Consider the following 24,830-nt stretch of genomic DNA (forward strand, 5'->3'; position numbering starts at 1 on the left):
TGAGGTAGTGCAACTTTTATCATAGGCCAAGTAAAAGGTTATTCTAGTTTTTTGTCCTTTTTTAAAAAGATATCTAAACATTAAGATGGAAGGTATGCTTAAATGTTTTCATTACTATTATTTAGTTTTTAGTTTTTGTGGGCTATTAGGTTGGGAATAGTGGAAAATAGTGAGGTGTAATTGTAGTTAATTATTCATCATTTTGATGGGGATTCAAGTACAAATGTAAAAATGTCTACACATTTCCAAAGAGTACTGGAAAGAATACATGTGGTGAGTTGTGCAGTCAGTGTTTTTAGCTGCGGAGTTTCTGGTTCAAGTACTGCAATTTACTGGTGCTACATTTTTGCAGATAGTCAAAATGAACATTTACATGATAAACTGCATATGTCCTAAGACCTACATGCAAAATCTTTCAAATTTTTAGCACCCAAAAATAAAAGAGGGCTCTGACTTTGCATTATAAATGATCTTATGAAAGGTTTCTCATGAGTGACCTTATTGTGGAAATAATACACACTTAAAATACTAACATGGACAGAAATCATCTTTTAATAGTGTTAGCATTAACTACAAAGTTACATAGCTCTTCATTATAAATGCAAATTATACATTCTTCATTAAAAATTTTTTTTTATAAATTCAGTTTTACACCTGATTTTTAAAAATCCACAAATTTGATCATGGAGTTTGATATTTTTTTGTCTGACATATTGATACATGCCGATGATATACTGGGCCTTTTATAAGAGTTTTGATTTGAGGCACTTTTAAAATATAAAATAAACTATGAAAACATTTACACAGTTGGTAGTTTATTAGGTAGAAGATGCTAAAATTAATGCAGTCTAATGCAACAGTCCTGCAATAAATCCTCAATTCCTGAAGGTGATAACATTCAGTTTTTGCTTAAACTGTTTTACAGAGCCATTAATTCAACTGTATGAGCATTTTGGATGTAAAAGTGTCTGACGTTGGTGAACTGTATAGTGTTACACTGTATTGTGTTTTTGGTAGGTGCACCTAATAAACTGCCTGAGAGTATATCAGAGTTCGTTTGTTTACAGTTGAACTTTGAGCTTACAGAGTAACAACATTGGAGAACTGCAAACTGCTGTATCTGACTTCAAGGTGATTTTGTTTTGGGTTTTTTTTGTTTTTGTGTACATTGGCAATCATGTTCAGATACTCTCACTTAACCATTTACTCTAAAATTAAAGCTAAGCAGTGAAACAGTGCTGACATTTCATACAAACAAAGTTTTTTTCAAACATTCAAATCAGTAATAATTCAGAATTTCTTTCCATGTTTTTTAGAGAAGTGTCTCCTACTCTTCTTTCTTCTTCTCCTCAGGGTTGTCTCTCCATATGCAGTAGTTGAGGGAGGTAGCAAGGCACAGCCAAGACAGGTAGGGCGCCAGGAGCAGAGTGGCAGTGCGACTGATTGGATACCAAGACACCATGGTAGCTCCAACAGTCCCAGTAAGAAGCACGATCTCAATCATTGCCTAAATTGGGCAAAAAGAGGGCATTTAATGGAGAATGTGGGGAATTGAGCTTATTTAATTATTTAATCATCTCACATAATGTTCCCATTAAGACATTGACCTTTGTGTTAAACCTACCCATTTTATTTTGTGTGCACCAAAGAAAATAGGAGTCCAGGCCCAGTTCAGAGCCAGTTGCAGCCCATAAAGTCCCAGTGGAACCAGTGCATCCTCAGTGAAGCCTCCAAGTTCTTTCCACACCAGGTAGGAACCATACCTACATGACAAAATTCAACATAGGATAACTTAGAAAAGGAGGGTACAATACAAGGAGTAAAATGCTGCAGAACAAAATCATTTTGTTGCTTACCCCATGCCAGTATACAGACATGTCCACACCACTGGAAATGCTGCATTTGGTGGGCGCCATGATGGTTTCTGCAGGGTTGGGTACCAGGTATTCACCTCTTTCCGTGTGATGTAACCACCGTACAAACCTCCCAGGTGGGGAAGGGCAGTCATTCCAATCATAGGCAGCCACATGTTCTGAGATAAGAGCAGGACATCATAGCTGTTTAATTACAATTATCAGATTTCTGGAACTCTCAAATATCAGCATTGGCTTCTAAATTCCTGCATCTGTGAGGCTTCTGTCCAGAGATTTCAGAAAGCATTCAGACCCCTTCACATTTGGTAGGATCTACCAGGAAGAGCTGGGTGAATTTAAGGTTTGTTAGGCTTATAAAAAAAAAAACAACATGACACTGTAAATGCTGTCAAAACTCCATTAAGGTATCTGACTACCATTCAAAATGAGGGATTTATGCTTTGATTTTTAACAAGTCTGCAATAAAATTCTTAAAACATAGCTTGACTTTGTCATCATGGGTATGAAAACTTTCTGAAGCTAAAAGTTAGTCAATAATTAACAATTTCAGTTCAAAAAAGATATATTTGAGGTAAATTAGAAGTGATGCATATTTTATGCAGGAGGTATCTAAACATTTTAAGACAGCACAAGATCTAGTCAGGATTTTGTCTGTTTTAATTGCATGATACAATTCAAGCCCAAGTGTAGAAAAGTCTGCACAAGCAAGTTTATGTTTGACTGAATGCAATCAGAAATGTACAAGTAAAAAACGATGGTAGTTTGGCAAAACAGTGCCACATGACATGACAGCTATACAGAAATGAAATATAGGCATAATAAAACTCATTTTAACACATCAAAGCTAATATTAGAATAACCTGTTCTCTTTTTTCCTTTTATAACCATGCTGTAGTGGATGGCCCCACAAGGCTCTAGGTCAAAGTTTTGGTAGGTGACCTTTAAAAACATGTAATGTCGCAGGTTATAGGGCTGCAGATTAAAACACTTACCTCTTCAGTCAGCTCTCAGCGCCTCTGTACAGTGTGTGACGCTTTGTTGTATTGTGGACTAAAGCTACAGCCAAATCTTCAAGCCTGGAGCATGCTGCTATGCTGATATAAGTTTTCTGCGCGGGTAAGGCTGTCTTATCTCGGCGGCCAGTCCACGCAGTCACTCCCAGCCAGGGCTGCCACACGAAGCCAAGCAGGCACCGGGACAAAAGGAGTGATTGATGGCAAAATAAATATGTTGTGTAACACCACAATCGTGCAGAGGTCAAAAATACAAAAGCTATAACGTTACGTTTGCTTCCCGTTCACCTGGTGTTACATATTTCCTCGTCGCTTATGAAACAACTGGAAACGTGACTGCTTAGGCGTCAGCAAAGATTACAAAACCGTCAAGATAGTTCCCGCCCCCACCTCTGCTCCACTGTGGCGTTTTGTAATATGTTTATTTTACCACCTTCCTAAAAAAAAGACTGAAACCAACAATAAACTGCCCCCACTAACAAATATTTTAGCTAAAATCTGATCTCTGGGCCATCGATAGATAATTAAAAAAAAAAAACACTCAACTAAAATGAATAAAAATGGAAAGATGTGATGCATGCATCATTTTGTTTTGTCAAAATTGTTGCATATAAGCACAGAGGACAAAATACACTGACATTTCAGCCATTGTTTCATAAAACATTTCTTGGTTATTGTCTGGAAATTTGTCGGGCAGGTTAGCTTTATGACTTTTTATCAGTGGGCAGAGGAAGAGGAAATTTCAAGCGGAGGTGTCGCGGTGTGAGCACATGTTGCGGTGGGCAGGAATAAAGCTTGTGTCAGATAATGTTGGAGGAAACTTTAATTTGGTTTTGCAAAGCATGCCTTCTAAAAAGTAATCTTATGTAAAGTCATCACTGATCAATTTTTTGAATGAAAGTGACGCTCTTGAGCTTTGAGCTTTTTTTTTTTTTTAAAGTCTCCAAACAGCGGTCTGTTCATTCCTGCTGTCCCTGCTCTCTGTCAAAATGCCCTTGTCTATTCTAGTCCATCTGAAGCTGTATGAATTATAATATAGTAGTGTTGGAATATATCCAATTCATTTTGTCCCTTGTTTCATTAAACTTAGATAGAGTTTAATTATGTAACACTCACTGACCTTCTCTGAATGTGGGAGTGAAATAGTAAAATCATCCATGTACAAGATTTCCGGCAGTCATGCGTCTAACTTTGTTTGGATTTAATTCAAAATCTTTAAATCACATCTAATCATTCTTCTTAAAATAAAAAAAAATCAATCCAGACTCTATGAATACTACTTGTTTAAACTTAGTTTATCATAAACACCGTCAAACACCCTGACTCTGTCCAAGAGTGACAAAATCTGCATCTTGCTCTGAACTGAACTGTAAAAATGACAATAGGGCCAAGAAATATTATCTAACACATCACACTTTGTACCAATTCATCAAACAGGTTAAAGAGTGATGTTTAGAGTTGTCCCTGAATTGTGAGCATGGAGACTATGAACATACAAACAATGAAACAATGAATTTTCATGCAAGTATCCAGAACCCAAACAGTGCAGAGATGAAATAATTAGTTTATTTATCAATTGTTTGATCCACAGAAGATTAATTAACCGATTAATCATTTTTGTTATTTTAAACCAGCTTCGACTAGGCAATCAGTTCAATATTAAAGAAAATAATTGCTGCTTTTAGTCCTATGGTACTTTTGGTAATAGACTAAAAGTATCTAAGGTAAGGCTTTCTGTGTGTTAATTACAGGAAACAGAAAAACTGAAGTAATTTGACTCCTACACCTAGAAGACCCTACACCCTACAGGATGAAGGTACTAACCATAGTTAATATTTCAAGTAAAATATTTTAATTATGCAAATAGCCAGTAATCAAATTACATAGCTGTAGAGTAAACCTGAAGCTTGTGTGTCCTGGGCTGTTCTTGGAGGGAAACTTTAATGAAGCTGTGGGAAATGAATGATTAAATCATAAATACAAAAGTCATACCTCACCTCCACAATAAAAACACTAACGCCATGATGCACACACGGGCACTGGTGCTCTCTCCTCCCAGAGCAGTGGTTTTCTTTGCCCCTCCTCCTGGTCCGTCAGACGCACCTTTCCTTTGGTCCTCCAGCGTTTCTTACCTTCTTGCCGCTCCATTCAGCCTCGTTGTCTGGCTGTGAACTCTCACCCCAGCTGCTTGGGAAATGTCATCCAGGCAGAGGCCCGTGCTGCAGTAGGGGGGGCGTAATACGAGGAAAAAATAACATTTTTTTCCCGTCACTGCATGTTTTTTTCGCGTTTCTGTCGTTCAAGTACCACATCCCGCTACCAGCAGCAGCAGCAACAGCAGCCGCCGCCGATAACTAACCGCAGGCTCAATGCTTATTTCGCATTAGGGCTAATATATAAATATATAGTTTTAAAAATCCGTGCCAGACATGTGAGTAGCAACCCATCGCTGTCGTTCTCCACATACCCGCTGACTGTTATTGTGTCCTCACACCAGCTGAGAACAAATGGTCACTGAGCCGTGTCGTGCATTGGGTGTCAGGGTGCTGGCTTTACCATAGCATGGCTGTGTGTGTGTCTGTGTGTACGTGTGTGTGTGTCTCTGCGCCTTCATGGGGCAGATGGAGCGTCGCTGTCGACTTGGTTCTTGGGGGGGGCTCTGCGTCGGCTTGGCTAATTAAGTACAACGCTGTGATTTTATTTTTTTTGCTGTAAACAGGGAAAGCCCGTTCAGTAACTATGGCTGTAGTATGACAGGTGTGCGATAGTCCTGTTCGCATTGATTGGAGGTGGCTCGTGTGTGGATTGGCGTGGAGTCCATTTGGGCTTCTCCAGGCAGATGTAGAGGCCCAGGTTAGAGCTCACATAATGCGGCGGTGTGGGTCTGACATCTGTTTGTGAGGGTGGCAGAAAGCACATGATAATCACTGAGGCAGATGTGCACACGGAGACAAACAGGCGATATTGCTCTTTTGTGTAGCGTTGAGTGAGATTTGTTAGATTGTGTGTGTTTTATGAAATAATCCATTGTTGCTTTTAGTATATAATGGCTTTTGTTTGTGATTTTCAGTAATAACTTGCTGTACTTTTTAAAAATGAGCAGCTAAGTTGTTTGCATTTAATTACAACTCAAAGTTCCACTTACTAGATTTTCCAAGCTTTTAGCTGGAAGGCACCAATACAACATTTACTGAGTACTGCTGTAATATCCATTCTCTTTATCTTCAAATTCAATTCTGGATACCTTTGAGAATAGGGACATGATCAATTAATCTGTTGATTAGTTTATTGATTAATCATACTCTATATTATGTCAGAAAGTGGGTTTTCCAGTGTTGCATCTTCTGATGTCTTGTTTGTTCGACTACCAACCCAGATCTTGTATCTTATCACATATTGGAGAAGCTGGGAGTTTCAAAATAGTTGCACTTTTATTTTCTGCTGATTGATTAAATTTTGCAGCTCTAACTGGGATTGTTTAAATTAACAATAACTCCTACTGTGAATAGAAGAATGTAAGTGGTAGTGGAAACAAGTTATTTTATAATAAATTTGAAAAAAAAAACAAAACTTGAATTTGTGTGGACTAGTTAGATACCCAGACCAATAAGTAATGTCTCTATTGATTAGCATTAATTCACTGTATTGAATTAGTGTATTCCTACTTTTATCTGCATTTCTGCATCTTCATTAACAATCTTCATTAGGAGAGACTCCAGAATATCTATATTTATTCATAAAGTATTTTATAATGTGGGCAACCAGGGACAAAATCAAAAATGTGTTTTAAATAAGTTTGTTTGAAGGCTTTCAAAAGTTTTAAAAACGAGTAGGTTATGATTTTTGTTGTTGTCAATTAAGGTAAAAAGGAAAACATAAAGGGCTTCCTCACAGACTTTGTACACCTTTATTTCTTTTTTCCTTTAAGGACAGTTTTGACTTTATTTTCACAGAGGCTGGTGAAGAGAGGTCTGGAAATCAGAAGAGAGGAGAGATGACATGCAAGATATTTAGTGTCAATGCCTTTGACATTTGTTTCCAAGTGTAGTTTATGTATATTAACAGAAAGGGTCTCTGTGTAAACATTAATACTGTTCATTGTTGCAGGGGAGAGAACGTCATGCCGCTCTTGAAGATATCAGTCCAACAAACTAAGTGGCTTGTGATGCTAATGCCCAGTAGAAGATCCTGGGATTGAGCTCTGAATCCCTTTACACTGATGGCCTGGACTGAGTAAGAGGTTTAAATGTGGATGCTTCCTAATTTAGTGTTGTTTTGCTTGTGTTGCATGAATAGCTTTCATTTTTTTCACTGATGTTAAAGGCAGTGTTTGTTTCATGTGTGACAGGCTTCAGCTGGCCTGCTGAAGCTATGGGGAGCTGTTGGAGCTGTCTGTACAGAGACCCCATCCGAGATAACCATCTCACCAAATTTAAGGTCAGTGATCCTAAATATTTCCTAAATATTAAGTTCTGTGTTGTGTTTTTGACACCTCAACATGTATATTCCAAAAAACTGTACTATTATTCCTTTATCTCATAAGTTGTTTTTTTTTTCCCTCTGTGTCCTAGGTCACCAATGTGGATGATGAGGGCAATGAGCTGGGGTCTGGTATCATGGAGCTCACCCAGACCGAGCTCATTCTTCACACACGCAAAAGAGACGCAATCCGGTGGCCATATCTCTGCCTGCGACGTTACGGCTATGACTCCAACCTGTTCTCTTTTGAGAGCGGTCGCCGCTGTCAGACTGGGCAGGGTAGGTAACATTTTCTGTCTGTCTGCTTCAGCTGTGGAGTCGTGATGATTGTGTGTGTGTGGTTTTTTTAATGTTAATCAAAACTACTATTTATATTTCAAATACATATGTTAAATTTTAACCATTTGTTTGTCTGGTCCTTACTGGTCCTTTTTTGTCTGATCCTTGGTTTGTCCATAGAAGACAATTTCTTGAGTCAAATTAGAAAAACACAGTTTTAAATAACAATAATAAGCGCTCAATTTCATTTAGCTTCTTTAGTTTCAGTCCTGATCTTGTGCGTGCTAGGTGACACACTGGTTTCACACACTGGTTTCACACTGCCATGGCTTACTGGGAGACTTGAATAGTTTTATGCTGTGTATTGTGACTTGGTGTGTATTTGTTTTCCTAGTTTGGCACATTTGGAGTGAACCTGTAACTACTTGACAATCATGAGCATTATGCTAAATAAGTCAGAGCGTGCATGTGACATCACCCTCTACACAAGTATTCTGCAAACACTTTTCACTAAAAACGAAAAAAAAAAAACTAAAACCAAAAGGTCACATGTTATTATAGTGTATATCAGTAACCATCACTCCTACAGCCAGTGACTTATAATGCCTCCCTTGTGTTACTGGTGACAGACTCTAGCCTAACAATATTGTTATTTTGCTCATTTGATTAGGAATCTTTGCATTCAAGTGTTCACGGGCAGAAGAGATCTTCAATCTGCTCCAAGAGCTGATGCAATGTAACAGCATCAACGTGGTGGAAGAGTCAATGATGATGAGTCGCAGTGGTCACACTCCAGAGATGGACATGTCTCGCACGCCACAGACTCCCAACAGTGAGTCAAACAGCCACACAAACACAAGTAGGAATCTTGCTAAGTGTACACGTAATTTGAGATTAACTGTATAAATTGCATGCAGCGATACAACAGTATATTTAGCAGAATTTATATTTACTATTAATAGACACTGGTTAGACTGAGTCAGAGGTACCCAAATAACACCAGGTGGAGCTCGGGCTCAGCATATCAGCAAGAGACAGTCAGTAAGGGCTGGGTGACAAGATATTATCAATAAATATGTTTTCTTATGAGTGTACAATGACAAAATTATCATATTGCGATATGGTTGATTATAGTCCTCATCTCTTAGTTAATTGTAGTTGAGTCTTACTAAAATCTGACAGAGTGCAAGATCTTAAATTCTTGATAGAATTTAGGATTTTAGTCTAAATCACATAAGAAGCAAGTACGTAATGTCACAAATGTGAATTGAAGTTTTTTTACATTATTTAGAAAAGTTCAGTTTGGGATTTTTGTGTATTCTGCTACATAAAGTGGTTAGACGAGTGTAGGTTTTGGCAACAGTTACAAAACAAACTGAATGGAAGATAAATGACAAAACACATCGGAAAACTAAAATTTCTTAATGTCCTTTTTCAAGTCTTAACTTTAAAAAGAGTGTCATAATGTTCATAACATGCTTTTCTTTAGGTTTGGAAAACTTGCATTTGTCAAGCTCAGTGACACAAATGCCAAAGTTACAGTTCTTTGTCTTTATATTGTCACACAATCTTTCTTTGCAGCTCCAGCGTTCCCTGTCCAGGCATTTCCCAATGGATACCCTGGTTATCCAATTAGAGGTGATTCCTCTCAGCCCTCTCTTGCTGATGATCATGGACATAGCCTCATAGGTTTGGAAGACCAGGTAAGACCTGTGCATGATACTTATACTGTAGCTGTATCTGTGTTAGTTTACAATTTGACACAGTTTTTATTTTCCCTAACAGACCCACACCTATGTAAATACTGTCAGCATGGAGGGGGATCTCTCTATGCGTCACTGTGTGCACTCTCTACCTGAAGTACGGCCGAGCAATTTCCCTGAAACAACACGGGGAGCCATGCCTGTCGGGGGCCAAGGAAACCCGCAGTCCAATTTGCGGTGCTGTCCCCTCGAGGAGCATAAAGATCCTCAGGTGTTTTTACAGCCGTCCTCACAGGAGGTCAAATTCATGCTGGGCCCTACTCCAGCACAACGGCATCTGCTGGAGAGAGAGAGAGAGCGAGAGAGGGAAAGGCATGGACATAATCCTCACAACCTGCAGCCAGTAGAGGGTGCAACAGGCTCAGAGACGGAAGGAGACGAGCCCTCTATGCATCTGTGCAACTCTCACTCGTATCACCACTTTCATCACCATGCACACCGGCACTCCAGCCACGATCACCCAGACGACTGCCAGAGCAGTGAGCTCACCTATGAGAATATCAACGGCCTGCGGAGCAGCCGAAAGCAGCGGCTAAGTCCCAGTAGTGTGTCGCAGTCTGTCGGTTCAAGCAGCAGCAGCAGTACTGGGGACAGTCACTCCCACTCCCTCCTGCACCCACACGGCCATGGTCCACCATCTCTACCCTCACAGGGCTATGGTTGTGAGAGGAGTATGGGTGGAGGTCACCGTCGGACAGCTCTGCTTAACTACGAAAACCTGCCCTCTCTGCCCCCAGTATGGGAGTACAGTGCTCTGCAGCGGGATGATGAGCAGGGAGAGGAAGATGATGAGCAGGATGAGGAGGAATATGAAGAAGAAGATGAAGACTTTGATGAATATGAGTTATCAGAAGGCCCTGGGACGCCCAATGGGTACCACCAGGACAATCGGGGCATTCACAGAGATGCCCTGCAAAATTATGTCAACACAGAGCAGGTCCAGCCACCCCGGCTCCGACACTCCTGCCCCCCGCATCCACGGCCGTGTCAGCCAGACAGAGCGGGGCGAATATTTAGCTTTGATTTCCGCAGACGATCAAGGTCAGGGGTTGGAGGCTGTGAGCATGGCCACATGCCTCCATCGCGGCAGCTGAATTACATCCAGGTGGACCTAGAGGGAGAACCTCCCTGCCAACCCCTCAGCAGTGGGGGTGCACAGACCCAGCCACAGCACCAGCGCCTACCACCCAAAAAATGTGGCCCACAGGCACCCCGGCGCAGTGAATGCTACGCAATCATTGATCTAAAGAAGACCGCTGCCATGTCCAACCTGCAGAAAGCTCTGCCCAGGGATGATGGGACTTCCAGAAAGACTCGCCACAACAGCACAGACCTGCCTCTGTAAACGGTGTTGAAGCTGAAGAAGAAAGACAAAGACAGATGAAGACTTACCCTCATCATAGCACACAAAAGAGCTTCACTGTCATCCATCCATTCAACTGTCAGGCAGACTAATACAGTACAGGTACCTAATTAGAAACATACATCTGTGCATATAAAAGGAAATAAGACACCTCTGAGGAAAATGTGTTTGCCATTTCATCCTGTTATTTATTAGATCCGTGATGTGAAAAAAAATCAGCAATTTATGATATATATATATATATATATATATATATATATATATTGCAGAAATTGATAACATTCATTGCCATACTGAATTTGCAAATTTTTTTTCCTAAATCCTTAACCTAAGTCTAATGTTGTGGCTGGTATAAGAGGCCTGTCTTTGTTACTATATGCCTATAGAGCATTTTGCACACAATCCTATGGAATTGTATTTTATCATATTTTATGAATAGTTTTGTCCAATTCAAGCTGAAATGGAGTAAAATGAAGAGAACACATGGTAATATTTAAAGAATCAGACTAAAGTGAATGATGGTGAAAGTAGCACACAGGGATTAAGTGGTCTTTGGCTCTCTCTGGTCCACATGCAGCATATGAAAAGGTAGCATATCATCTTTACTCACACCTTCTGCATATCACCGCAGACATGCAGGAGGTCCACATGTTTTACTTGCTTGTCACGTTGCACTTTTGACCCTGGGCCACTGAAATGCTCTGTCACTACTCCCACTCCACTGGAGCCATAGGTTCGACCGTGTCCTTTTACCAGAAGCAGGGGGCCAAATAGTCCATGGACATTCTTATTCAGCATTGGAGATAGGGTTTATTTAAATATTTTGATGGAGACATGAGTATTCTCAAATAGTGGCATTAAGGTATAACCTCACATACAGTGTGCTGAAACTATAATTTGTCAGTTATCATGTGAATGGTTTGTTTAAGGGGTAATCAAGTATGTCACAAAGTCATGCAGTGAAGATTTTTGTGAGGCTGTTTATCAACCTTTTAGGTCAGATATTTATTTATTTATTTCATTATTTATATATTCATTTTTTAAAAAATAGTAATAATTTTGTTTTCCACGTGGTGACCAGCGATTTCTAATCCAGTTGGTAACATGGAGACCAAAGTTTCACCTCAAATTATCACTGGACACTGGTGTGTTACTGTTATAACTGTGCTTGATTATATTTTGAAAAAAGAGACTGTATTTATATTTTAAGTGCCAAAATTTAATTGCAAACTGTATAATGAATAAAATCAAATGTGCCATTAGGATTCATAGGACAGAAAACATAAGGTGATAACAGTTGGGATACAAACTTACCTACAAAAATACCTGAATCCAATTTTTTAACGATATTAGAAATTAAAATAATAAAAACCACACATTCCACCTCATCCACATTGACAGCCATTTTGGAGTGTGATATAAGAATGATAATGTTGTAGTCCGATAATCACAGTTCGGGTGGTTTTATGCTGCTACATGTACATACTGACAGTAGCCTATTTAAGCTACAGGTACTTGTCAAAATGAAAACTTCTGTGATGTCACATCTTTTACCATATTGTTAATAGAAGTAGCATTGTTGTTTTTCTAGATTTTTTTTCAGAGCAGCAGAAATGTAATGTACCATTTAAGAGAGTGTTTTTGTTTTGCCCAAAATTTAATTTAATTTAATTTCCTGATTGGTAGGAGAAGTAAAGGACGCACAGGCCGACTGACGCTGTCATATTTTTGTTGAGGTCTCATATCAAAGCTGATACTTTCAGCTGAGGGAGCAAGGCCAAGTTTTCTACATTTATACATGTGTACATGCGTTTAAAGGCAGATGTACTGTGGCATTTAGCTGAAGTAGATTTTTATATCTCGTTCCCGAGATAAATATGAGACACAAATACAAATTCTCATCAAGTTTTTTTTTTTTTGGCTTCTGTGTAAAAAGTATAAGTAAACTTTTAACTTTAGCAGAAAAGTTTGTGTGTAATTAGTCATTCAGGCTGTAACTGTGATCAAATAATGAAAAATGTCCAGTATAACTTCCCCCAAAACAAGGTGACATCTAAAAGAACCCTTTATGCCCAAGGAATAGCCCAAAATCTAATTTACAGATTCAATCAACTGAAAAAAGTATAGCATTTTTGCATTTGAGATGAAAAATGTGAATATTTTTCTGTCTAGTGTATCATCCATTAAAAGACTTTAAATTAATCATGAACCCTTTCAGCATTATATGGTTCCCGAATTCAAACACTCACAATTACCAATCTGTTTTAGATATGTGATTAAAAAATAAAAAAAGGAAGTTGCCATTTGTGATGTTTAGTCTGGTTTGCATAGGTTAAACTCATGACTAATATCATTTCCAGTTATTTAGGTATAATATATTTAGTATATATATATGTTTAGTCAGGAAAATAATTTAAAAAGATTGCCCATCCTCCTACAGCTCATGGTGCCATCTTCAAATTACTTGTTTTGTCAGCCAAACATATTTGATTTAAAACGATATTTAAAAAAATCAAACCAGCAAATGTAAATTATTTAATTTCTGCAGTTGATTAATGAATAATTGTTTGAGCATTACTTGTTTACTAAGCTCTCATTTTAGATATTTAATAATAAATGTATTGAATGACTTTCATTCAGTCATTTTTAGGGCTGGCACAATTATTTCATTCTGTCAGGCATCATAGTAGCACATGACACATAACTGTTTACTTCAAACCCCCATGTTTTCTGTCTGCATTTTTTTGTTTTCTTGTCAAATACAGTCAAACTTGGCAAACTGAACTTCCTTGAACCTAAGTGTACCACTTCAAAATACTTGACCAACAATCCAAAACCTTAAAATTTGCAAAACGGAAATGAACGAGAAAATCCCCAGAAATGAGAAAATATCAACTAATAACTAAACCATCTAATTATTTCAGTGCTACTGATTTGATAGTGGCAATTGGAAACATTCCCAAAAAAAGAGCCCAAAATCAAAAGTTGATCTTTTTTTTTTCCTCATATTTTGCTATGAAATGGAAAAAATAAATAAGCTTCATACTTACTGCTTTTGTAACATCAAAGCCACTTTTTTTTTGCTTGTCTCAATACTTTTTGGCTGTGCAAAGATTTCCTCATGATACATTGGAGTAGGGATGTTTACATTTTTGCAAAAATAGGTGAATTTTTGTTTTGTCAATCTAAATCAGACCAATGTGTGAAGTGTGAAATTTAAATAGTAGTCTATAGAGCTGTCAGCTTAATGTATTTAATCTCGTGTTTTTCTGTGAATCAGCAGTCTTATTATTATTTCAGGTATGATGTTTTATTTTAAACATTCATAGTGCGATTTTAGCTATGAAAAGATAAAGATAAAAAGATGCCTGTTTTCTTGATTGTCAGACACTGTCTTTGCTTAAACTCACATAAACAGTGCCATACAGTAGGTGACCATTGCCAGTGTTTAAATTTTATTGTATTAAACTTTTCAAAGCATTGGCAATGTTTGTTTCATACAGGAATCAAGAAGTGTTTCATCTAATTTCTCTGACTATTGTTACATGTGGTTTTATGGTCATTTGAAAAAAAAAGATCCATGTTTAAATGTGTTAACTATCTTTGTTATAACACAGTAACCTCACCACCACCCAAACCAGTTAACAGTGATTACAACATCATTACCACATACTCCTGTGTTTTCTGGTTAATAATCAAAATAAATAGATATGTTAAATAAATAATTGGTTTTTTTTTTTAGATCACTCAGCACTAAAATTTCATGCAGTTTCATTGCACTCAAGTTAAAATGAAGTGCAAACCTCGCCTCATTAATCATTGTGATTGGCTGGATGTTGAAGCTAATTTTTTTTTCACAATCTTCATGCTCCAGGTGAGATTCCCACAGATGTTGGTGAAATTGTTGAATGCCACTCATGGGGTATGGTTGGTTCTGCTGGTGTAATCTGCAGGGCAAGAAGCCACAAGTCAAACTAACAACTGTGTCATTAAGTTCCCCACATTGAATTTATTGACTGGGTTGTTTAACTAAAAGGGCTTGTGTGTTCACTGTACAAACATGAAAGTGTATGTTAAACTCCATGTGAAGGAATTTCTCATTGTGCCTTTCATATTCAAGCTGGAAAACATTTTCACTGCTGTATATGAGGGCGGCCTGTTTAAAATTTTAAAAAAATGTCACCACCAATGAAAGTTTAAGGACTGGTGAAGTTAAAAGGGGCTTTAATCAAAGTGCTTTTATACTTCAAGTTGTATTTGAAAAAAATATGTGCCAACTCTTGATTGCTTTGCACCAAACTGTATTTACAAATGTAGTCTGTTGAAGGAATAGTTTTACATTTTGGGAAATTGACTTATTTGCTTAATTTTTTTTAATGTAAATTGGATGAGAAGTCTTTCATGTGTGTGGTGAACATAAAGCTATGACCACCAACCATTAGCTTAGCTTAGCAAAACACTAACCTGGCTGTTACACATCCAGCACATCTAAAGCGCGCTAATTACCAAGTTATATCTCATTTGCTTAATATACACAAAACCCTACAAACAGTTTGAAACTGACCATTTGAGGTTTTTTAGGGGTGCCAAAACAAACACTCCATAAACATCAGAATGTCAGTTTTACACTTCTTTTTTATATGTATGGGGAAAAAAATAATGTGGTGATTTGTGAACTTTAGGAGTGCTGGTCAGTGCTTTTTGTTACGCTTGGCCAGAGCCACCTTCATATTGAGCATGCACAGTGGGGCCAATCATCTAACTTCTAGCAAGAACATAAATAAGTATAATTCCCAAAATGTGGAACTGTTGCTTTACATTATAGAGTTCAAAACTGAGTAAAGTAGTCCTATTGTGTTGAGATTACATGAGACAGAACATAACCTTAGTAATCTGTTCAGTGCTTTAGGGAGTGCAGTGAAAATAGCTACAAAAGCTAATGTGACTGGAACAGTGTTGAATCATGACTCGTGTGTTCTGTAGTATATAATGTTAATTAAGAGTAAAGACTACAGTGTGTTTGTTATTATAATGTTGTGGCTACGGTGCAATCTGATTTCTCATCAGCTGCCATTTCTTCTTAGTGCTGAAGAATGTGGAAATAAACCTCCTTTCCGAGATTTCTGTTTTTTTGCATACTTTTCTACTCAAACTACTTGAAATGTATGAAATAATTCAAAATATATATGTAAGTCAGATTATAAGAACCGAGTAAGAATAGAAAGAAAGGCCAGTGACATACTTTGCACCATTGTGCTAGGACATCATCTTCATGACTGGTTTTCCTCATCTTCACGTCTTCACCGATTTTGATATGATCATTTCAATAAGTACATCCTACCAAATAATATATTGTAAAACCTAATTTTCCTGTCCATTCTACAAGATAGATCTCTGTCAAAATACTGAAAGTATGAGAAACCTGTAAAATCTCTTAGTATTGTGTAATTTTTTACTATCTGGTCTGTTTCTGTTTGATACAAGGATGTAATCACCACCAGAAGTTGATGTGCCCTTACAGGTCTGGGCTGTACATTTCTGTGACAGATTTGTGTATTTACATACAGTTTGCATTGGCCTAACTTTGTGACGATTATATCAATTTATGAATCAAATGAGTGCCAAATATGATTGAGCATGGCAAAACCTGGGACCTACAAGAAACTGCAGGTACTCTATGACAACTCAAGTGGGACTTTAGTGAGTTGCTGCTGTTGTAGATTCTACTTGTGATATGAATGCACAGCTGAAGGTTTCACCTTTTGCTAAAAGAGAGGAAACGTCTTTATGTTTTGGTCTTGGTTTGAACAAGTTTCTTCAAATATTTGTTGTATGTTTCTGTGTCCATCCATGGCTTATGAGTGTGCAGTGATGGTCTTATCATGCTGCCATTAGAGGTGAATATAAATAACGCCGATTTGCTTCATTTGTTAGACCGTCAAAAGAAACACTTGGGTCATTTTAAATCATTCCACGCAGTAATCATTCCAGATTATTGCGTGGTTTTGGCTGTTGTGGCGTTTCTCTTTTGCATGTGTTTTGGCTGTTGCAGAGCTTTTGCCCTTGTCAGCCACCATACCAAACACAATGATCAACAGTCAAAACAACACAGGATCTAAAAAATAATGTCTTTTTAAGAGAGAAAGAAATGGATCACAGACAAGAAAATGGCCTCTTTAAAAGTGTATAATACAAAACTCAAACTGTTGTGTGGATGATTTGTCCTCTGGCCCAGCAGCAGAGAAAAACTGCACTGTTTTAGGGATATCTAAAAACCCTGTGGAGAAAGTTTATTATGTGTGAAAACCATTCACAGTACATTGCCTTTTACAGCTATCTGTATCTGAACAACCTGCCTGAGATAAATTACTTAATATCCAAGCACACATAATCATGGTTCCCATTTTTGCTCAAACCAGAAATTAAATTGTGATTTTATTGACTGTTCTTGCAGCTGAGTATTAATTTCTTTTGTGCATGTACTCATTGTCTGCCTGTGTGTAAACAATTTAAATTATTTTATGTACAGAGAGTTTGGTCTTTGTTGCCATATACCAAAAGCTTTTTGGTGAAGCTGAACTGAGCTAAACAAGATAAAGTGATGGGTAAGTGATTTTAGGTGGGCGTTTGTGATCAGACTAACAGACCAAACTGTGTTAAAGCAAGTTAACTGATTTGTTTAGCAATTAATAAAACCTACACCATACTTTAACTTAAAGGGTCAAATTTCCTGAGCTTTGTCAAATAGAAAAAAAAATGCCAATGACCCAACTTTAAAATTTTGTGAATGCTGGTTTTCCATTTAAATTCTTCTTTGTAAATTGAATTTAAGTCTTTTTAACTTAAATCAGTGCTTTATACAACCTTTGGTCTACAGAGACCGTTTTATATAAGGAAGTGAGGAAACCAATATTTACATGTCCAGCATGTACCCCTGCCTTTCACCCAAAGAGAGCTGGGATAGGCTCCAGGATATAGACTCCGGGTGACCGAGCTCCTCACCCTATCTCTAAGGGAGCGCCCGGCCACCCTGCGGAGGAAGCTCATTTCAGCTGCTTGTATCCACGATCTTGTCCTTTCGGTCATGACCCAGAGCTCATGACCATAGGTGAGAGTAGGAACGTAGATTGACCAGTAAATCGAGAGCTTCGCCTTCCGGCTTAGCTCCTTCTTCACCACAATGGACTGGTACACTGACCGCATTACTGCTGCCAATGCGAACCAAGGACTAATCTAACACATAAACTCTTGCACCTGAGGCAGGATCTCTCCCCTGGCCTGGAGATGGCAAGCCACCTTTTTCCGGATGAGTACCATGGCCTCGGACTTGGAGGTGCTGATTCTCATCCCAGCTGCTTCACACTCGGTTGCAAACCGCCCCAGCGCACGCTGGAGATCCTGACTTGATGGAGCCAACAGGACAACATCATCTGCAAAAAGCAGAGATGAGATCCTGTGGTCCCCGAACTGGACTCCCTTCGGCCCCTGGCTGCACCTAGAAATTCTGTCCATACAAGTAATGAACAGAACTGATGACAGAGGGCAGCCCTGCCGGAATCCAAAGTGCACTGGGAACAGGTCTGACTTACTCCCGGCAATGAGAAGCCAATATAGGAAAAATATGATCTCTCTTGCTAGTTCCTGTCAGGACTCTGGCTGCGGCATTCTGGATGAATTGGAGGCTTTTTATGGAGATATTGGGACATCCAGATAGTAATGAGTTACAGTAATCTAGCCTTGAGGAAACAAATGCATGGACTAGTTTTTCTGCATCATTTTGAGACAGGATGTTCCTAATTTTGGAAATGTTGCGCAGGTGAAAGAATGCAGTTCTAGAGATTTGTTTTATGTACGAGTTAAAGGACATGTCCTGGTCAAAAATAACTCCAAGGTTTTTTACAGTAGTGCTGGAGGCCAGGGTTATGCCATCTAGAGTAGCTATAATTTTAGAAAAGTTATTTCTGAGATTTTTTGGACCAAATATAATGACTTCTGTTTTCTGAGTTTAAAAGTAAAAAGTTACTGGTCATCCAGGCCTTTATGTCAGTTAGACAGGCTTGAAGTCTGGTTAACTGGTTTGTGTTAACAGGTTTAATAGATAGATATAACTGAGTGTTATCTGCATAGCAGTGGTAATTAATAGAGTGCTTCCTAATGACATATCCTAAAGGAAGCATGTACAGGGTGAACAGAATTGGTCCTAGCACAGAGCCTTGTGGAACTCCATAACTAACTTTTGTTCGTGTGGAAGGTTCATCGTGGACATGAACAAACTGGAATCTGTCCAATAAATAGGATTGGAACCATTTTAACGCTGTTCCTCTGATACCAGTCACATGCTCCAGTCTCTGTAATAAGATGTTGTGGTCAATGGTGTTGAATGCAGCACTAAGGTCTAGGAGGACAAGTATTGAAACAAGTCCATTATCTGAGGCTAAGAGAAGATCGTTGGTAACTTTTAACAGTGCTGTTTCTGTACTATGATGTGCTCTAAATCCTGATTGAAAATCTTCAAATAGTTCATTCCTGTGTAAGTGGTCTAATAGCTGCTTAGCAACAGCTTTTTCTAGGATTTTAGAAATAAATGGTAGGTTGGATATTGGTCTATAATTAGCCAAGACTCCTGGATCAAGACTAGGCTTTTTGAGTAAAGGTTTGATTACTGCAGTCTTAAAGGCCTGTGGTACGTAGCCTGATACTAGAGATAAATTTACCAAGTCTAATAAAGATGAGTTCATTAATGGCAGGGTGTCTTTAAGCAGTCTAGTCGGGATGGGGTCTAAAAGGCACGTTGATGATTTCAATGAAGCAACTACTGATGTAAATTCAGAGAGATCTATGGGAGAGAAGGAGTCTAAACATAACTGGGGTCCTACAGATGATTCAAGAGCTACTGTAGTAGAAGATTCATTTATTGCAGGTATAGGAAGCATCTGCTGAATTTTATCTCTAATAGTTGTGATTTTATTTGTAAAGAAACTCATAAATTCATCACTGCTGAGAGCTAAGGGAACACTGGGCTCAACAGAGCTGTGACCTTTTGTCAGCCTGGTTACAGTGCTGAAAAGAAACCTGGGATTGTTTTTATTTTCCTCTATTAGTGATGAATAGTATGCAGTTCTGGCTTTATGGAGAGCTTTTTTATATGTTGGTAGACTGTTTTTCCAGGCTAGAAAAATTTCCTCTAAGTTTGTGGAATGCCACTTCCTTTCCAGCCTTTGTGATGCCTGCTTTAAGGTATGAATATGTAAATTATACCATGGGGCTAGTCTTCTCTGATTCACTAACTTCTTTTTCAGAGGGGCCACGGAATCAAGCGTTTCACGCAGTGAAGTTACAGCGCTGTCAACAATATGATCAATTTGGTAGGGAGTGGGATTGAAGCAGCTGCCCTCCACTATGTTTATACTTGGCATAGATGTAAATAAAGATGGAATCATTTTCATAAATTTATTAACAGCGTTGTCGGATAAACATCTGCTGTAGTGGAATTTTCTTCCAAACGCTGCATGATCCATCATTTTAAATTCAAAAGTTATTGAAGAATGATCTGACAAAACAGGATTATGGGGAAAAACTATTAGATGTTCAATTTCGATGCCATAGGTCACAACAAGATCAAGGGTGTGATTGAAACAGTGGGTGGGTTTATGAACATTTTGAATGAAACCAATTGAATCTAATATAGAATTAAATGCAATGCTGAGGCTGTTATTTTCAACATCTACATGAATGTTAAAATCTCCCACTATAATGACTTTATCTGATCTAAGCACTAAATCAGACAGGAAGTCAGGGAATTCAGTTAAAAACTCTGAGTAAGGAACAGGTGGACGGTACACAATGACAAGTAGAACTGGTTTTTGTGTTTTCCAGTTTGGATGCGAGAGACTAAGAGTGAGGCTCTCAAATGAGTTATTATATTCATATATCAGTTATCATAGAGTTATCATATTCATCCTGCTGTAACCAGGTTTCAGTAAGACAGAGTAAGTCAATTTGGTGATCAGTTATCAAATCATTTACTAACAGAGATTTAGATGAAAGAGACCTGATATTTAATAATCCACATTTGACAGTTCTGTTTTTCTGTTCAATAAGAGGAGTGGTCTTAATTTTTATTAAGTTTTTATGAAGAACTCCTCTTCTGTTAACTTCTGATTTATTTGATTTATATGTTCGAGGGGCAGACACAGTCTCTATGTGGTTTGAGGGGGGCGGCGGCTCTAAGGAAACTGCAGAGAGGCGTTTTAGACGGAGTCTCTGCATCCCGGTCCCCACCCTGGATTGAGAGGCGTTTTAGACGGAGTCTCTGCATCCCGGTCCCCACCCTGGATTGTCAGGCTTTAGGTCGGCTAATGACCTCGGCCAAATTTCTAGAGATGAGAGCTGCACCATTCAAAGTGGGATGGATGCCATCTCTCGCTACCTGACCGGGTTTTCCCCAGAAAGTGGCCCAATTGTCTATGAAGCCCACATCGTTTGCTGGACACCACCTAGACAGCCAGCGATGGAACGATGACATGCGGCTAAACATGTCATCGCTGGTCAGATTGGGGAGGGGTCCAGAGAAAACTACGGAGTCCGACATTAATAAATAATAAATAAATTTGACTATGGTCGCTGGCGTCTCTATTTTCACGTTCCTGACTATGGATTCGCCAATTATCAGAGTCGGTTTCTCAGCGGGTGTGTCGCTGAGCGGGGAAAATCTATTAGAAACGTGAACAGGCAGGTGATGAGCCGTGGGCTTCTGCTTAGGAGTACGTTTCCGTCGGACCGTAACCCAGGCTAATTCTCCGGGCTGCTCCGTAGCTGCCCTTGGACCGCTACCAGACCCTGAGCTCGGTGGCTCCACACCAGCTAACGGGGCTGGGCTAGCTGGCTTTTGTTCGAAGGTGCGGAGCCGCGCTTCCAAATCAGTGATCCTCGCCTCCAAGGCTAGCAGAACCTTACACTTATTACAGGTATCATTATCGCTAAAGGAGGCAGAGGAATAACTAAACATGTGGCACACCAAGCAAGAAAGAGAGAGAGAGGGAGAGGCCATGTTACCTAAGCTAACTAGCTAGCTAAGCTAACCGGTAGGCTAACGAGCACTAAGTCAGGAAATAGCAATAAATACCGGTCAAAATAGAAAGGTACTTGACTAGTACCAGAATGTAGCAGTTGATGAATTGTTTAGAGTTTAGTTGGTTTTTAGGTGTGTTAAACTATAGCTAGTCTGTTGCTAGTCTGTAGACGATCTATACAACACACACAACACGACACGCTTGCAAGACAAAAGTGATTCGCTTATTCGGAGGGCCACACCAACAGGCATCTAGTGAGATTCAATATCATGCAGATAAAAAGAATTTGGCAACACTTTACTTTGAAAAACCTGTTTTGTATTTTTAGGCAGTAGCCTACATAATCGTTTAATACATGTGTCATGAGGTGGATTTTTCAGTTCCGATTTATGGACTTTTATTTTGTGTCTGGTTCTGTTTTTCACCTGTGTTGATCTAGGTAGCTTTATGTTCATTAGTTTGATCAGTTTCACCTGTGTTAGATTAGTCCTTGGGTCGGAGTGTATTTATATCTCCAGAGTTTGTTTGTTCTTTGTCAGGGGCATTACATATGTTATGTTTGTCCAAGGAGAGCTTTTTGCCCGTCTCCAGTGTCTTTGTTTTGTGTCCTGAACATCGAGTGGCGTTAGTGATTTTTTTTATTTTTATTTTTGTTTTTGCCTGTGCCTGGTAAGTCCAGGCTAATAAAGCGTCTTGGTGTCCTGCACTTGGGTCCTCTCCTCTCCTCCTTCGCTACCACACCACCACATCATGACAACATGATTTCTAACATTCAATACTTTCAGATGCTTGTGTGGTATTAAGTAATTATAATGTCACTGGACCTCGTCTTTGAATTCATCATTATCAGAGTTTTGACAGTAAGTATTAATCTAAATTTGATTTTACTCAACTAATATGGGGACCAAAAATTATTTCATGATGCTTGTATAGACACATTTGAACATTTAAACTGCCATTGCCATTTATACTATGGCAAAAGCCCCATGCTCCCACACCACGATTTTTTCTTAATTTGTGATGTTGGACCTCTGTGTACAATGTGTGTTTGATTTAAGACATCACTTCATTTTGTTACATGTTAGGGCAAAACAGCTTCAGCCCGTTTTGGTATGTCATTTGTTGCCCTGATATAGGTCCTGACATAGCTTCAACCTCACTTGACACTGAGCTGAAGTGTAATCAGTTTGAATGACAGAAAATATGTCTGTGTGTGTGTGTGTCTGAAACAACAGTGAATGATCACAGCTTTAACAATTAGATCTGTTGGGTAAGGGAGGGCTCCTGATCTGCAGTAAATGCAGAAAGACACATATTAAGCATACTGTTACAACCCTTTTTGTCTAGGGGATATTTTTAGGGAAGAACACAGTGACCAGGTGGTAAAAGGTCGGCCGATATTTATTTACAAACTAAAGCAAGGCCAAGGAACTTAAGTACAACAACGAAAAAACAGATTCTGGTATGGGCACAGCCAAGTACTTCAAAAAAAAAAAAGTTTAACAAAAACACTCAGGCTCAAAGGCATTCTAAAATGAACTAATATTTCCAGATCTTTTTACTATTTCAGAAAATCAACACAAACACTAATAACTAAACAACTCTAATTTTAACAAGAACAAAACTAATCAAACCGACAAGCGGTATACAAAGCACTATACTGACAACCAGGTTTTTGAGGCAAAAGTCACAACACCGAGGTGAACTGACCATGGGCAAGGCACAGCTCACCCCAAGTGACGGAAAATCTTGGGCCTTAAATACATGAATGGAGGTTCTTCATGGAGGTGTTCTGCAGCTGCTTTCCGGCATCTTCCTCTACGGTTAGTCACCCGTCTACAGCTCCACTCAGCGGACGGAGATTAGAAGGTGTGGATGAGGATATCCCAGGCATCCTTTCACTGGGGTTCTCAGTCAAACATTGTCACAATAACACACATGGGGGGGCGAAAAGCCCAAACGGCCCATGGCCATAACACATACCCTTTAACCATTTAGTACACAGGAGTTACTACATTAACTCTGCCACATCATCAAGATGGATACATGGTTGTATTATAAGTCATCATATGAGGCTTAACGGTCATTTATGTCTGATGTGACAGAAAAATTTGTGTTTTTCAACCACTTTGACATTATTACATGCCAAGTAAGATATTCTTTTATAAATACTGGGTTTTTCTCTAGAATTCACAGTACACACTCACAGCACAGGTATTTTCATTTTTGTCCCTGTTAGTAGCCTACTTTGTGGACATGTACCGACAGTATTTGATTGTGTTATGGTGTTTTGTTTAGACACTGATGGGTTGCCTTGATGGCTATGTTTGTGTGTCTTGTGGACTGAGAGTGTTCTCAGAGGTACCTGAGTCTGGTGTGTCCAGGAAATAAAGAACTGTGTACTGCATTTGGGTCTGCTTCCATCTTTCCACCCCAACACATAAGATTGACATCTTCATCTCTTTTTATTTTATTTATTTCTTGCGCCTAATTTACACCTAAAAAAGACTCCCAGCATAGCTTTCCTAAACTTAATTTTGAGAAGGTGTCTAATATCAACTAAAGGTGTGTGAAGTACGGGTGTTAAATATATCCACTGGCATAGAGGACATGGGAAGCATAAAGTGGGACGATCATCATCTGTTACTTTTGTGTCTGGAAGGGAGTGAGGTCCACAGGAAAGGTACAAGTACAGAAACAAATCTTAATTCAGAATATACAGTGAGGGGAAAAAAGTATTTGATCCCCTGCTGATTTTGTACGTTTGCCCACTGACAAAGAAATGATCAGTCTATAATTTTGATTGGAGATTTATTTGAACATTGAGAGACAGAATAACAAAAAAATCCAGAGAAATGCATTTCAAGAGGAAGAGGAATGCTGCCTATGACCCCAAGAACACCATTCCCACCGTCAAATATGACAACTGAGGGTGTTTTTCTGCTAAGGGGACAGGACAACTGCACCGCATCAAAGGAATGATGGAT

General features: G+C 38.8%; 2 protein-coding genes across 5 annotated transcripts; one reads left to right on the top strand and one right to left on the bottom strand.

Moving 5' to 3' along the window:
- Positions 1–534: 534 nt before the first annotated feature.
- On the bottom strand, positions 535–3,241 carry tspo (translocator protein). 2 transcript variants are annotated; one of them, XM_026306341.1, is made up of 5 exons: positions 3,159–3,241; positions 2,867–3,042; positions 1,857–2,032; positions 1,625–1,763; positions 535–1,507 (listed from the first exon to the last, which is right to left on the bottom strand). In XM_026306341.1, the coding sequence occupies exons 3-5, from the start codon at positions 2,027–2,029 to the stop codon at positions 1,328–1,330; spliced, it is 492 nt and encodes a 163-aa protein (XP_026162126.1). In that variant the 5' UTR covers positions 2,030–2,032; positions 2,867–3,042; positions 3,159–3,241; the 3' UTR covers positions 535–1,327. The 2 variants fall into 2 exon arrangements, with proteins under 2 accessions (XP_026162126.1, XP_026162125.1); XM_026306340.2 differs by having other exon boundaries at positions 2,867–3,233.
- Positions 3,242–5,011: 1,770 nt separating this feature from the next.
- Positions 5,012–15,891, top strand: frs3 (fibroblast growth factor receptor substrate 3). 3 transcript variants are annotated; one of them, XM_026307661.1, is made up of 7 exons: positions 5,012–5,740; positions 6,995–7,120; positions 7,236–7,324; positions 7,459–7,645; positions 8,316–8,477; positions 9,227–9,348; positions 9,431–15,891. In XM_026307661.1, exons 3-7 carry the CDS (start codon positions 7,259–7,261, stop codon positions 10,751–10,753), a joined length of 1,860 nt encoding a protein of 619 aa, XP_026163446.1. In that variant the 5' UTR covers positions 5,012–5,740; positions 6,995–7,120; positions 7,236–7,258; the 3' UTR covers positions 10,754–15,891. The 3 variants fall into 3 exon arrangements, with proteins under 3 accessions (XP_026163446.1, XP_026163447.1, XP_026163445.1); XM_026307662.1 differs by having other exon boundaries at positions 5,012–5,318; XM_026307660.1 differs by having other exon boundaries at positions 5,012–7,120.
- Positions 15,892–24,830: the final 8,939 nt, after the last annotated feature.

This window comes from Mastacembelus armatus, chromosome 5 (assembly GCF_900324485.2).
Source record: "Mastacembelus armatus chromosome 5, fMasArm1.2, whole genome shotgun sequence".
NCBI lineage: Eukaryota > Metazoa > Chordata > Actinopteri > Synbranchiformes > Mastacembelidae > Mastacembelus > Mastacembelus armatus.